The sequence below is a fragment of the Dendrobates tinctorius genome, unplaced genomic scaffold, assembly GCF_039654945.1.
Source record: "Dendrobates tinctorius isolate UK_male_01 unplaced genomic scaffold, ASM3965494v1 ptg000181l, whole genome shotgun sequence".
Classification (NCBI taxonomy): domain Eukaryota; kingdom Metazoa; phylum Chordata; class Amphibia; order Anura; family Dendrobatidae; genus Dendrobates; species Dendrobates tinctorius.
In genome coordinates this window covers 9,896,877-9,912,577 of record NW_027361848.1, presented here as the reverse complement: position 1 = coordinate 9,912,577, position 15,701 = coordinate 9,896,877, and the positions used below count along the sequence as shown (strand labels likewise).

At 51.0% G+C, this 15,701-nt stretch overlaps 2 protein-coding genes across 9 annotated transcripts in view; one reads left to right on the top strand and one right to left on the bottom strand.

The window, feature by feature from the left end:
* FSAF1 (40S small subunit processome assembly factor 1) overlaps positions 1-6,773 on the bottom strand; it is a 206,768-nt gene extending 199,995 nt beyond the window's left edge. The window contains exon 1 of one of the 4 annotated variants that reach the window (XM_073551874.1): positions 6,548-6,773. In XM_073551874.1, the coding sequence (XP_073407975.1) occupies positions 6,548-6,620 (73 nt within the window). In that variant the 5' untranslated portion in view covers positions 6,621-6,773. The remainder of the gene's footprint in view (positions 1-6,547) is intronic. The other 3 variants (XM_073551872.1, XM_073551875.1, XM_073551873.1) reach the window with 3 other exon arrangements.
* A 29-nt stretch (positions 6,774-6,802) lies between these two features.
* GNPAT (glyceronephosphate O-acyltransferase) overlaps positions 6,803-15,701 on the top strand; it is a 447,736-nt gene continuing 438,837 nt past the window's right edge. For all 5 annotated transcript variants that reach the window (XM_073551868.1, XM_073551870.1, XM_073551869.1 and 2 more), the window contains exon 1: positions 6,803-6,962. In XM_073551868.1, coding sequence (XP_073407969.1) covers positions 6,933-6,962 — 30 coding nt within the window. In that variant the 5' untranslated portion in view covers positions 6,803-6,932. The remainder of the gene's footprint in view (positions 6,963-15,701) is intronic.

Genomic DNA, 15,701 nt, shown 5'->3' with positions numbered 1-15,701 from the left:
CCTCAACGTCATCTTCTGCCAGTACCGACTCACGTGAATCACTCTCGACTCGGCTTCCGGGCTGACCTCACGTAAGTGTTGTGAGTTCATTTTCCCCTTCACTACTGAGGCCCGAGGAACTCCCTCTTCTGGTGAAGAAAGGTAGTGAGCCTGATTGTCAAACACCTGGGACTGATGATGATGACTGGCTGAGTGGAGTTAATGACTGGATATAAGGCTGCCGACGCCCTTCTGGCCTGTGGGTGATTTCTCTGTGGACTTCTAGGAAACCAGTCTGATTCCTGCTCATCTAAAGCTAAGATTTCTGCTTTGCCTTTTTGCATTAGTGTTTTGTTTTCCTTGCTTTTCTGGATTCTGCCATTCCCTGCTGGGGTGAGCTGAATCTCCTTTTGCCTGTTGCTCTGTTTTCAGAATATTCCTGAGTACTGACATAGCCTTTTTTGAAGCCTAGCGTCTTCAGGGCCTTTTTTACTGTCAGTTTTGTTGGCTCTTATTTTCATAGGGTTTTTCACGGATTGCAGACAGCAGCCTTCCTGTCCTTTCCTATCTAAGCTAGCTTGGGCCCCATCTTTGCTCAGTCTATCTTTCTGTCTGTGTTTTGTTCTTTCTTCTTGCTTCACAGTCATTATATGTGGGGGGCTGCCTTTTGCTTTGGGGTCTGCTCTGGGGCAGTTTAGATTTCCCTGTCTTTAGGCTATGTAGTCCTCCGGCTGTGATCGAGGGGCCTAGGGCATCGTAGGAGCCCCCCACGGCTACTGCTAGTTATGTTGATAGGTTCAGGGGTCTGCAATCCAATAGCTGCCAACTTCTCTGGTTTTCTGGACTTAGCTAGCATTTCTATTTTTGCCTCCTACGGTGACTCAATCATAACACGTAAGGTCGCCAGGTGCTGCGCCACCTGCTGGAGAAGCGAACGATCTGTAGCTGTCATGTCCACCAACTCCTTCAGCTGGGCCATCATCACCCGATTAGCTTCTTCCTGGATGGCGGTGGACTGTACCAGCGCTTTCACCACGTCCTCCATGTTCATGTCTTCAACGTGATGCCAGCGTTCTCCACCAACTTATGATAAAACACTCCGGGATCGCCTTTGCTGGGGTCAAAGGTCACATGGGTTTAGCATGAAACTCAGGTGCACAGCCGGGATTCGGACATAAAATAAACCTGACCCAGCGTCAGTTAAGTGAAAGCAAAGCATACAGGTTAAAACATAAAACAAATCCTTGCCTGTCCAGCACTAACTAAACAGGGTCCGTACTAACTACAGCTTTCACTCACAAGTGTCGCTCACACAGACAGGCTTTCTGTGTTCCCCAGGCTGAGCAACTAACACACCACCTGGCATCCTTATATATCCGCTTCCCATTACTCATTAGTCACCAAGTGAGATACTGACCAGACTAGGCCACATAGGCAAGGTATCTGGTCGAGATATACCTGCCCTCATACACGATTCCCCCATGCTTCTCACAAAATATATATTATATGCATACACACACTAGCTGAAGAGCCCGGCGCTGCCCGGGCATAGTAACTAACTGTGGTTAGTTATAGCAAATTATAATTATCCTCCATCCCATAGTCCCGTGCCCATATACCCATCATACATATCCATGATCCCATAGGCCCGTGCCCATATACCCATCATACATATCCTCCATCCCATAGTCGAGTGCCCATATACCCACCACACCATCCTCCATCAATTGTCCCATGCCCATATGCCCATCACACATCCTCCATCCCATAGTCCCATGCCCATATACCCATCATACATATTCGCCATCCTATAGTCGAATGCCCATATACTCATCACACATCCTTCATCTCATAGTCCCATGCCCATATACCCATCACACATCCTCCATCCCATAGTCCCGTGCCCATATACCCATCATACATATCCTCCATCCCATAGTCCAGTGCCCATATACCCGTCACACATCCTCCATCCCATAGTCAATCATTATGACATCATAATGAGCGGCGGGGCTTGCAACCTATGACGACATCAGCGTCGCCATAACAACCATTATGACATCATAATGAGGGGCGGGGCTTGATACACACTTTTTCCCCATTTTGTAGATAGGGGCAAAATTGTTTGGTGAATTGGAATGCGCGGGGTTAAAATTTCACCTCACAACATAGCTTAGGACACTCTCGGGGTCCAGACGTGTGACTGTGCCAAATTTTGTGGCTGTAGCTGCAACGGTGCGCATGCCAATCCCGGACATACACACATAGATACATACATAGATATATACATACACACACTTGAGCTTTATGTATTAGATAGCTGAAGAGCCCGGCGCTGCCCGGGCATAGCAACTAACTGTGGTTAGTTATAGAAAATTATAATTATCCTCCATCCCATAGTCCCGTGCCCATATACCCATCATACATATCCACGATCCCATAGGCCCGTGCCCATATACCCATCATACATATCCTCCATCCCAAAGTCGAGTGCCCATATACCCATCACACATCCTCCATCCCATAGTCCCATGCCCATATACCCATCATACATATTTTCCGTCCCATGCCCATATACCCATCATACATATTCGCCATCCCATAGTCGAGTGCCCATATACCCATCACACATCCTTCATCTCATAGTCCCGTGCCCATATACCCATCATACATATCCTCCATCCCATAGTCGAGTGCCCATATACCCATCATACATATCTGCCATCTCATAGTCCCGTGCCCATATACCCATCATACATATCCTCCATCCTATAGTCCAGTGCCCGTATACCCATCACACATCCTCCATCCCATAATCCCGTGCCCATATACCCGTCAAACATATCCTCTATTCCATAGTCCAGTGTCCATATACCCATCACACATCCTCCATCCCATAGTCCCGTTCCCATATACCCATCATACATATCCACGATCCCATAGGCCCGTGCCCATATACCCGTCAAACATCCTCCATCTCATAGTCAACCATTATGACATCATAATGAGCGGCGGCGGGGCTTGCAACCTTTGATGACATCAGCGTCGCCATGGCAACCATTGTGACATCATAATGAGGGGAGGGGCTTGGCGCGCACACACTTTTTCCCCCAGTATGTAGATAGGGGCAAAATTGTTTGGTGAATTGGAACGCGTGGGGATAAAATTTCGCCTCACAACATAGCTTAGGACGCTCTCCGGGTCCAGACGTGTGACTGTGCCAAATTTTGTGGCTGTAGCTGCGACGGTGCGGATGCCTATCCCGGACATACAAACAAACATACACACACACACACACACTTTGAGCTTTATATAATATATATATATATATATATATATATATATATTAGCTGAAGAGCCCGGCGCTGCCCGGGCATAGTAACTAACTGTGGTTAGATATAGAAAATTATAATTATCCTCCATCCCATAGTCCCGTGACCATATACCCATCATACATATCCACAATCCCATAATCCCGTGCCCATATACATATCCACAATCCCATAGGCCCGTGCCCATATACCCATCACACATATCCTCCATCCCATAGTCCCGTGCCCATATACATATCCTCCATCCCATAGTGCCGTTCCCATATACCCATCACACATCCTCCATCCCATAGTCCCGTTCCCATATACCAGTCATACATCCTCCATCCCATAGTCAACCATTATGACATCATAATGAGGGCTTGCAACCTATGATGACATCAGCGTCGCCATGGCAACCATTGTGACATCGTAATGAGGGGCGGGGCTTGGCGCGCACACACTGCTTCCCCAGTATGCAAATAGGGGCATTGTGACATCACAATGAGGGGCGGGGCTTGACGCGCACACACTTTTTCCCCCAGTATGTAGATAGGGGCAAAATTCTTTGGTGAATTGGAACGCGCGGGGTTAAAATTTCGCCTCACAACATAGCTTAGGACGCTCTCGGGGTCCAGACGTGTGACTGTGCCAAATTTTGTGGCTGTAGCTGCGACGGTGCGGATGCCTATCCCGGACATACAAACACACACACACACACACACACACACTTTGAGCTTTATATATTAGATATAGATATATATATATACACACACACACACACACACACACACGTCTCTTAATCAAAAGAATCTTGATAACATTATATTAGGAGCGCCCACCACAGTATGGAATCAGTTTACCAGAGAAGACAAGAGATGGCCGCCAATATGAGCGAGAGATAGTCATGCCTCCGTAACCATTATAATTGTATGAAATAAATGTCATGAATCTGATGTTATCCTTCGTTTCCTACATCCCAGAGATCCCCAACCACAGAATCTGGAGAAAAGCTTGAAGGTAAGGTAAGTACCTCTTCTTACTTAACTTCGAGCTTAGGCATGCTTAGGTTGTTTTCTCTGCTCTCTTGTATTGCAATATGAACTTACAGCCGTCATCAATTTTGTCCTTAACTTTATATATTAATTTTTCATTTGTTCTTTTATATAGAGATGTGACAGTGTTGTTTACATTGCTGTTTTCATATGATGATGTTAATTGTATATTATTTTTGTTGAATATATGTAGATACCCTTGATAAAGGCAATTTTGCTGAAACGTTGGGGAAAGACTTCTATCTGTGTACCTCATTTTGTCGGCTGTTAAATAATATTAGAACTAACTGGCAGCAGACCTTCCTCGTGATTTATTGAGTGCAGAAGGTCACCGTTCTACTGTTTCACATCTCCAGTGGTCCAACACTGTCTGGGGTATACAGAGTGTGTTGTGGCTTGCGTATACACACAACATGGCCATCAGCTGGGTGTTTGTGCGGACAACATTCTCCTCTGAGATGAAAGAACATTCTGCTAAAGGCGGCGCTGGCCTCTGTACACACAGACCGGGGGGTCGGCGCTGGCCCCTCTGCACACACAGACCGGGGGGTCGGCGCTGGCCCCTCTGCACACACAGACCGGGGGGTCGGCGCTGGCCCCTCTGCACACACAGACCGGGGGGGTCGGCGCTGGCCCCTCTGCACACACAGACCGGGGGGGTCGGCGCTGGCCCCTCTGCACACACAGACCGGGGGGGTCGGCGCTGGCCCCTCTGCACACACAGACCGGGGGGTCGGCGCTGGCCCCTCTGCACACACAGACCGGGGGGGTCGGCGCTGGCCCCTCTGCACACACAGACCGGGGGGGTCGGCGCTGGCCCCTCTGCACACACAGACCGGGGGGGTCGGCGCTGGCCCCTCTGCACACACAGACCGGGGGGTCGGCGCTGGCCCCTCTGCACACACAGACCGGGGGGTCGGCGCTGGCCCCTCTGCACACACAGACCGGGGGGTCGGCGCTGGCCCCTCTGCACACACAGACCGGGGGGTCGGCGCTGGCCCCTCTGCACACACAGACCGGGGGGTCGGCGCTGGCCCCTCTGCACACACAGACCGGGGGGTCGGCGCTGGCCCCTCTGCACACACAGACCGGGGGGGCGGCGCTGGCGCCTCTGCACACACAGACCGGGGGGGCGGCGCTGGCCTCCGCACACACAGACCGGGGGGGCGGCGCTGGCCTCCGCACACACAGACCGGGGGGGCGGCGCTGGCCTCCGCACACACAGACCGGGGGGGGCGGCGCTGGCCTCCGCACACACAGACCGGGGGGGCGGCGCTGGCCTCCGCACACACAGACCGGGGGGGCGGCGCTGGCCTCCGCACACACAGACCGGGGGGGCGGCGCTGGCCTCCGCACACACAGACCGGGGGGGCGGCGCTGGCCTCCGCACACACAGACCGGGGGGGCGGCGCTGGCCTCCGCACACACAGACCGGGGGGGCGGCGCTGGCCTCCGCACACACAGACCGGGGGGGCGGCGCTGGCCTCCGCACACACAGACCGGGGGGGCGGCGCTGGCCTCCGCACACACAGACCGGGGGGGCGGCGCTGGCCTCCGCACACACAGACCGGGGGGGCGGCGCTGGCCTCCGCACACACAGACCGGGGGGGCGGCGCTGGCCTCCGCACACACAGACCGGGGGGGCGGCGCTGGCCTCCGCACACACAGACCGGGGGGGCGGCGCTGGCCTCCGCACACACAGACCGGGGGGGCGGCGCTGGCCTCCGCACACACAGACCGGGGGGGCGGCGCTGGCCTCCGCACACACAGACCGGGGGGGGCGGCGCTGGCCTCCGCACACACAGACCGGGGGGGGGCGGCGCTGGCCTCCGCACACACAGACCGGGGGGGGGCGGCGCTGGCCTCTGCACACACAGACCGGGGGGGGGCGGCGCTGGCCTCTGCACACACAGACCGGGGGGGCGGCGCTGGCCTCTGTACACACAGACCGGGGGGGCGGCGCTGGCCTCTGTACACACAGACCGGGGGGGCGGCGCTGGCCTCTGCACACACAGACCGGGGGGGGCGGCGCTGGCCTCTGTACACACAGACCGGGGGTCAGCGCTGGCCTCTCTACACACAGAGCGTCACGCAGACCGGGGGGCAGTGCTGGCAGTGTTACTTGAGCACTGTGCCTGACCGGCATTGTCAGGAGGGCTTCGGAAACAGTTGGGGGGCACAGCAGCTACCGGCGATCCTCACCGAAATCATACAGGTCTCTGAGCACGGACTCCAGCTGCTCCCGCACTGCACACGGATGCTTGCCTTCCGCCATCGTGAAGGGAGGACCGGCGCTGTCCGTTGTGCTGAGTCCGGGCACTCCGCTCTTCCTGAAGCGTTACACACGTGGAGTCCGAGCTCAGCTGGGCGGAAGTGAATACAGTAAGGCCGGATGCGGCTTCCGTCTAATCCTTCCGCACAACACTGGCTTTGTCCTACAAGGCTTCCGTAGCTGTCAAAATAGACCTTCCCGTATCAGTTACGGTTCTCCCCGCCTCTTCCTGTGGCTCTGTGAATTACGTTCTTACGTGTGGGGGTCGTCCGGTGATGTCAGTGGGATAACACTTACTGCAGTTGGAGGGCACCTATGGCAGCAGCTATGGGCACCGCGTACCTAGTAAGTGGCATCGTTCTTACATACAGGAGAATGGGGCGTTACAGCAACGTAAAGCGACAGCTAGTAACACTGTGTGTATGAGGCGCTGTGTGGTGAGCATGGTGATAAATGCACCAGGACGCCCCGAGGGCAGAGCATCCCAGGTGGGAGCACAGCTCTGCGTACAGTCAGTGTGACGCTCAATACACTAGTCTCTGCACAGAGTGTAACATACAGCAGTAATGACGAGTCACAGTGTTCAAGCTTATCTCCCTTATCATGGCACGATATTGTAATTTCTTAATCTCGGTGCCAAACGTTTGCAGTCACTTGTGGAGACCACCTTACCGTGAACTAGCCCCTCCTGGTGCAGTTGTGGAGGCCACCTTACCATGGCACTAGCCCCTCCTGGTGCAGTTGTGGAGGCCACCTTACCGTGAACTAGCCCCTCCTGGTGCAGTTGTGGAGGCCACCTTACCGTGAACTAGCCCCTCCTGGTGCAGTTGTGGAGGCCACCTTACCGTGAACTAGCCCCTCCTGGTGCAGTTGAGGCCACCTTACCATGGCACTAGCCCCTCCTGGTGCCATTGTGGAGGCCACCTTACCATGAACTAGCCCCTCCTGGTGCATTTGTGGAGGCCACCTTACCATGGCACTAGCCCTTCCTGGTGCAGTTGTGGAGGCCACCTTACCGTGAACTAGCCCCTCCTGCTGCACTTGTGGAGGCCACCTTACCATGGCACTAGCCCCTCCTGGTGCCGTTGTGGAGGCCACCTTACCATGGACTAGCCCTTCCTGGTGCAGTTGTGGAGTCCACCTTACTATGGACTAGCCCCTCCTAGGGCAGTTGTGAAGGCCACCTTACCATGGCACTAGCATCTCCTGGTTTAGTTGTGGAGGCCACCTTACCATGGCACTAGCCCCTCCTGGTGCAGTTGTGGAGGCCACCTTACCATGGCACTAGCCCCTCCTGGTGCAGTTGTGGAGGCCACCTTACCATGGCACTAGCCCCTCCTGGTGCACTTGTGGAGGCCACCTTACCGTGAACTAGCCCCTCCTGGTGCACTTGTGGAGGCCACCTTACCATGGCACTAGCCCCTCCTGGTGCCGTTGTGGAGGCCACCTTACCATGGACTAGCCCTTCCTGGTGCAGTTGTGGAGTCCACCTTACTATGGACTAGCCCCTCCTAGGGCAGTTGTGAAGGCCACCTTACCATGGCACTAGCATCTCCTGGTTTAGTTGTGGAGGCCACCTTACCATGGCTTTAGCCTCTCCTGGTGCAGTTGCGAAAGCCACCTTACCATGGCACTACCCTCTCCTGGTGCAGTTGTGGAGGCCACCTTACCATGGCACTGGCTTGTGGTGCAGTTTTGGAGGCCACCTTACCATGACGCTGGCTTTTGGGGCCGTTGTGGAGGCCACCTTACCCTGACACTGACTTTTTTTCTTGAATCATATCATTTTTATTAAGCAATTTACACAATAACATTTTTACAAAAAGATTAGTAGTGCAAAGACTTTCAGCATTACATGGTATCATTTATATATTATTGTTATACATAAAATACAATAAAGTTGTCTTCTTCCAAGGATACAATTTTTTTTCCCATTCAAACAAACTAATACAACTCTTTACCCTCCCCCTCTCCGATAACAATTCATAGAAATCTATATTTATACTATTTTAGTCTTTTATGATGTTTATACTTTAGAATATCTGTCATTCAGTTATAGTAATTAGTTTGCGTGTAGTGACCATACCTACTATATCATTTAACCTGGAATGATCATATCACAAGTGTTAAGAAGCCAGAACTTGCCATATGTTATCTCTCAGGAGTACTGCAGATAGCAGGCCTGGAACATTCAACCAGAGTCACCAAATGTCTAAGTTCTTGATTGCTTTTCTCTTTCTATATACCCCTTTTTCCAACCAAATAATAAGTTTAGCTTATATATTAAGTCCAATAACTGTCGGTGTTTGAGCATCTAACCAATGTGGTGCAATAAGTTTACGTGCTTGATAGAATGTTCGCAAAAGACCTATAGCTATCGGGAACTCAAAATCTACCGATTCTCCCTAAAATCCCAATATACATATTTTGGGATCTGCTTGGATTCCCACACCATATACCATGGGTGGGCAATTAATTTTCTCGAGGTGCCACATGAGAGACCATGACTGTTGTGGAGGGCCGAAGTAATAGCTTGAAAATAATTCTACTCAATATTATTAATATTAATTGTATCACTTAATATTGAGCATAATTGAGTATGCTGACACCCCCCTATATATCTTTGAATCCCCCCCACAGCCCTTTATATACAGCATGAGCCTCGCACAGCCTACTACATATGCGGCATGAGCCCCACACAGCCTCCCCATGTATATTCGGCATGAGCCCCACACAGCCTCCCCATGTATGTACGGCTTGAGCCTCACACAGCCTCCCCATGTATGTACGGCTTGAGCCCCACACAGCCTCCCCATGTATGTACGGCTTGAGCCCCACACAGCCTCCCCATGTATGTACGGCTTGAGCCCCACACAGCCTCCCCATGTATGTACGGCTTGAGCCCCACACAGCCTCCCCATGTATGTACGGCTTGAGCCCCACACAGCCTCCCCATGTATGTACGGCTTGAGCCCCACACAGCCTCCCCATGTATGTACGGCTTGAGCCCCACACAGCCTCCCCATGTATGTACGGCTTGGGCCCCACACAGCTTCCCCATGTATGTACGGCTTGGGCCCCACACAGCCTCCCCATGTATGTACGGCTTGGGCCCCACACAGCCTCCCCATGTATGTACGGCTTGGGCCCCACACAGCCTCCCCATGTATGTACGGCTTGGGCCCCACACAGCCTCCCCATGTATGTACGGCTTGGGCCCCACACAGCCTCCCCATGTATGTACGGCTTGGGCCCCACACAGCCTCCCCATGTATGTACGGCTTGGGCCCCACACAGCCTCCCCATGTATGTGCGGCTTGGGCCCCACACAGCCTCCCCATGTATGTGCGGCTTGGGCCCCACACAGCCTGCCCATGTATGTGCGGCTTGGGCCCCACACAGCCTGCCCATGTATGTGCGGCATGGGCCCCACACAGCCTTCCCATGTATGTGCGGCATGGGCCCCACACAGCCTCCCCATGTATGTGCGGCATGGGCCCCACACAGCCTCCCCATGTATGTGCGGCATGGGCCCCACACAGCCTCCCCATGTATGTGCGGCATGGGCCCCACACAGCCTCCCCATGTATGTGCGGCATGGGCCCCACACAGCCTCCCCATGTATGTGCGGCATGGGCCCCACACAGCCTCCCCATGTATGTGCGGCATGAGCCCCACACAGCCTCCCCATGTATGTGCGGCATGAGCCCCACACAGCCTCCCCATGTATGTGCGGCATGAGCCCCACACAGCCTCCCCATGTATGTGCGGCATGAGCCCCACACAGCCTCCCCATGTATGTGCGGCATGAGCCCCACACAGCCTCCCCATGTATGTGCGGCATGAGCCCCACACAGCCTCCCCATGTATGTGCGGCATGAGCCCCACACAGCCTCCCCATGTATGTGCGGCATGAGCCCCACACAGCCTCCCCATGTATGTGCGGCATGAGCCCCACACAGCCTCCCCATGTATGGAGCGTGCCTACGGTGGTCCTAGATGCCTCGTCACGTCCGGATAACTAAATAAGCCTAAAGAAAGAAAGGGAAAATCTAAACTGCCCCAGAGCAGACCCCAAAGCAATAGACAGCCCCCAACATGTATTGTCAGTGAAACAAGATGAAAACACAAACACAGATAGAAAGATAGGCTGAGCAAACGATCGGGCCCTCACTAACTAGAAAGGACAGGAAAGAAAAGCTGCTGTCTGCAATCACGCAATAAACCCTGCCAAAAAAATGTCCAACACGTCTGATAGAAAAAAGCCCTATATCAGCACTCAGGTATATTCTGAAGACAGAGCAAAAGAGATCAACTGATCAGAGACAAAATGGGGATTCAGCCCAGTCCTAGCCAGGGCTGGCTGAACACAAAAACTAAGTAAACCAGACAAAAACTCATATGAACAATAGCAGAAAAAACTTAGCTTTAAGAAGGCAGGAACCAAACTGGAAACCAGAAGCCACAGTCAGGATAAATCACCAGCAAGAAACTAGGGAGTCGGCTGCCTTAAATCCAATCAGAAACTCCTGATGTCGATTCGCAGTCCTCTTCCTCAGGTGGCCGGTCTCTGCCATTTAGATCAGCTTCATTACCTCCCTCCACCAACAGAGGGAGTCCAGATAGAGAACTCACTACTCCTCTGTCAGCACAGCCAGCTCCATAACCCTCACCAGAAGCCAGAGGCAAACCCGAAAATGAGCTCACAACAGTACCCCCCCCTTAAGGAGTGGTCACCGAACCCTCATCCACGCCACCGGGCCGACCAGGATGGGCCCGATGAACAGCACGAACCAATCTATCGGCATGAATATCAGAGACAGAGACCCAAGAATTGTCCTCCTGGCCATAACCCTTCCACTTGACCAAATACTGGAGTCTCCGTCTAGCCAGACGAGAATCCAGTATTTTCTCTACCTCATATTCCACATTACCTTCAACCAATACAGGGTCAGGAGGTGCCGCCATAGGAACTACTGTCTCAACATATCTCTTCAACGGCGACTTATGAAACACGTTATGGATCTTAAACGTAACAGGAAGAGCCAATCGAAAAGAAACCGGATTAAGAATCTCCAAAATCTTGTAAGGTCCAATAAATCTTGGCTTGAACTTTGGAGAAGCCACCTTCATAGAGATATTCTTTGATGACAACCAAACCATATCACCCACTTTAAAGCGGGAACCAATGGTCCTATGCCGGTTAGAAAACCGCTGGGCCTTTTCCTGGGAGAGAGACAACTTATCCACTACTTGGTCCCAAATCTGCTGCATTCTCTCTACCACAGTGTCAACACCTGGGCAGGCTGAAGATTCCACTTGCCCTGAAGAAAATCGAGGATGAAACCCAAAGTTACAGAAAAAGGGCGACATCAAGGTGGCAGAAATAGCTCTATTATTTAAAGCGAATTCGGCCAAGGGCAAAAATGAAACCCAATCATCCTGATCAGCAGATATAAAACATCTCAAATAGGACTCCAAAGTCTGGTTTGTTCTCTCCGTCTGCCCATTGGTCTGAGGGTGAAACGCAGAGGAGAAGGACAACTGAATTCCCAGCTTGGAACAAAAGGCTTCCCAGAATCTGGAAACAAACTGAACTCCTCTGTCCGATACAATGTTCTCAGGAATCCCATGCAACTGAACCACCTGTTGTAAAAACAAGGGTACCAACTATGAGGAAGATGGCAACTTTGGGAGTGGTACAAGATGGACCATCTTAGAGAATCTATCAGAAATCACCCAGATAAGTTATTCTCTGAGAGACAGGAAGATCAGAAATAAAATCCATTGAAATATGGGTCCATGGCCTCTTAGGCACCGGCAAAGGCATCAACAACCCACTAGAGCGAGAACAGGGTTTAGACCGGGAACAAGTCCCACAGGACTGCACAAAATTCCTGACATCACAAGATAAGGCAGGCCACCAAAAAGACCGACCCACCAAATCTCTGGTACCAAAAATACCTGATGACCAGCCAATGCGGAGCAATGAACTTCAGACATCTGTTATGATGAGTCACCGAAGGAGGAAAAAAACAAAATACCAGCGAAGTCCAGAAAAACCAGAGAGGTTGGCAGCTATCGGATTGCAGACCCCTGAACCTATCCACAACAACTAGCAGTAGCCGTGGGGGGTTCCTACGGTGCCCTAGACCCCTCGATCACAGCCGGAGAACTACATAGCCTAAAGACAGAAAGGGGAAAAACTAAACTGCCCCAGAGCTGACCCCAAAGCAATAGGCAGCCCCCCACATATGACGGTGAAGCAAGATGAAAACACTAACACAGATAGAAAGATAGGTTGAGCAAATGATGGGGCCCAAGCTAACTAAATAGGACAGGATAGGAAAGCTGCTGTCTGCCATCCGCAAAAACCCTATCCAAAATGAGCCAACCGACTGATAGGAAAAGCAGGCCCTGAAGTCGCTAGGCTTCAAAAGACTATATCAGCACTCAGGTATATTCTGAAGACAGAGCAAAAGATCAACAGATCAGAGACAAAAATGGAATTCAGCTCACCCCCGGCCGGGGATGGCAGAACTCCCAAAAAACAAGGCAAAGCAAAAACAAAACTGAAGTGTACAAAGCAGAGCAGAAAAACTTAGCTTTGAGACGCAGGAATCAGACTGGTCTTCAAGAATCCAGCAGGATCACCAGCAAGGCAGAAGGGCGTCCGCTGCCTTATATCCAGTCCTCAATTCCAGCCACCCAGTCATCATCTAGCTGCCCAGGTGTTTGGTAATCAGCCTCACTACCTTCCTTCACCAGAGGAGGGAGTTCATCAGACCTCACTGGTGAAGGGAAAAATGAACTCACAACAGACATCACTCTCTTCCTCCACTGGTCAGGAACATACAATTTTCCCATAGGACAACGCTCAGGTTTGTCCTGGAATTCTTTCCAGAGCACGTCTCAAATCGGGCAAAATGGCAGAAAGCACTACTCCCTCACCTAAGATGGTAGTAGGCTTGGTCACAATAGGAAAATCAGCAAAGAAACTTCTAGAAAGGGCGTCTGCCTTAACATTCTTAGTGCCTGGAAGGAGACCACAAAATCAAAACGCGTAAAAAACAAGGCCCACCTAGCCTGTCTAGGATTCAAGCGTTTGGCTGACTCAAGGTAAATCAAATTCTTGTGGTCAGTGAGGACCACAACTTGATGTCTAGCTCCCTCCAACCAATGTCTCCACTCCTCAAATGCCCATTTCATAGCTAACAATTTCCAATTCCCCACATCATAGTTGCGTTCAGATGGGGAGAACTTTCGGGAAAAGAAGGCACAGGGATTCATTTTAGACGTCACCGGATCTTTTTGGGACAAAACAGCTCCTGCACCAATCTCTGAAGCGTCTACCTCCACCTGAAGTGAGACATCAGGTTGCCGCAAAACCGGAGCATAAGGCTGTGTGCACACGCTGCGGATTTTGCTGCGGTTCCGCAGCGGTTTTGGCCGCTGCGGACCCGCAGCAGTTTCTGCTGCGGTGTACAGTACAATGATTCCCTATGGGAATCAAAAACCGCAGTGCAGACGGTGCGGAATTTTCCGCGCGGATTATCTGCGGTTTTCAATCCGCAGAAAGAATTGACATGTCAATTCTTTCTGCGGATTCTCCTGCGGTTTGCCATCTCCTCCATTGAGGAGATGAAAAACCGCAGGGCAAAACCGCAGAGCAATCCGCAGGTAAAACCGCAGGTCTTTTGACCTGCGGTTTCACCTGCGGATTGTACAAAATCCGCGCGGATGAATCCGCACCTTTTCCGCAGCGTGTGCACACAGCCTAAGTGAACCTCCGCTTCAGCTCCTGAAAGGCCGAAACAGCCTCTGAAGACCAATTCAGCACATCAGCACCTTTCTTAGTTAAATCAGTCAGTGGTTTAGCAATACCAGAAAAATTAGCTATAAATTTACGATAAAAATTAGCAAAACCCAAAAACTTCTGGAGGGCCTTCAAAGAAGTGGGCTGAACACAATCATAAATGGCCTGTACCTTGGCCGGGTCCATTTCAATAGTTGACGGAGACAAAATAAATCCCAAAAATGAAATCCTCTGTACACCAAAAAGGCACTTCCTTAACATACAAGGAATTCTCCCTAAAAATCCGGAACACAGTCCGAATATGTTCCACATGAGAATCCCAATCCCTGGAAAAGATCAAAATATCATCCAGATAGATGATCAAAAATGTATCCACAAAGTCCCGGAAAATATCATTCATGAAGGATTGGAAGACAGAAGGGGCATTAGTGAGCCCAAAAGGCATCACCAGGTACTCAAAATGTCCCTCCGGAGTATTAAACGCCGTCTTCCTTTCATCCCCATGCTTGATGCGAATAAGATTATACGCCCCCCTGAGGTGAAGCTTAGTAAACCAGCAAGCACCTTTAACTCTGGAGAATAAATCAGAAATCTGGTAGCGGATACTGGTATTTAACCGTAATTTTGTTGAGGGAACGATAGTCAATACAAGGCCTTAATGAACCATCTTTCTTGGCCACGAAAAAAACCCAGCACCTAAGGGCGAAGAGGATGGTCTAATATGACCCTTCTCCAACGACTCCTTAACCCCTTCACCCCCAAGGGTGGTTTGCACGTTCATGACCTAGCCAATTTTTACAATTCTGACCACTGTCCCTTTATAAGGTTATAACTCTGGAACGCTTCAACGGATCTAGGCGATTCTGAGATTGTTTTCTCGTGACATATTGTACTTCACTTTAGTGGTAAAAATTTTTCGCTATAACTTGCGTTTATTTATGAAAAAAACAGAAATGGCAAAAATTTTGAAAATTTTGCAATTTTCAAACTTTGAATTTGTATGCCCTTAAAACAGAGAAATATGTGACACAAAATAGTTACTAAATAACATTTCCCACATGTCTACTTTACATCAGCACAATTTGGGAAACAACATTTTTTTTTGTTAGGAAGTTATAAGGGTTAAAATTTGACAAGCGATTTCTAATTTTTACAACAAAACTTACAAAACCATTATTTTTAGGGACAACCTCACATTTGAAGTCACTTTGAGGGGTCTATATGGCAGAAAATACCCAAAAGTGACACCATTCTAAAAACTGCACCCC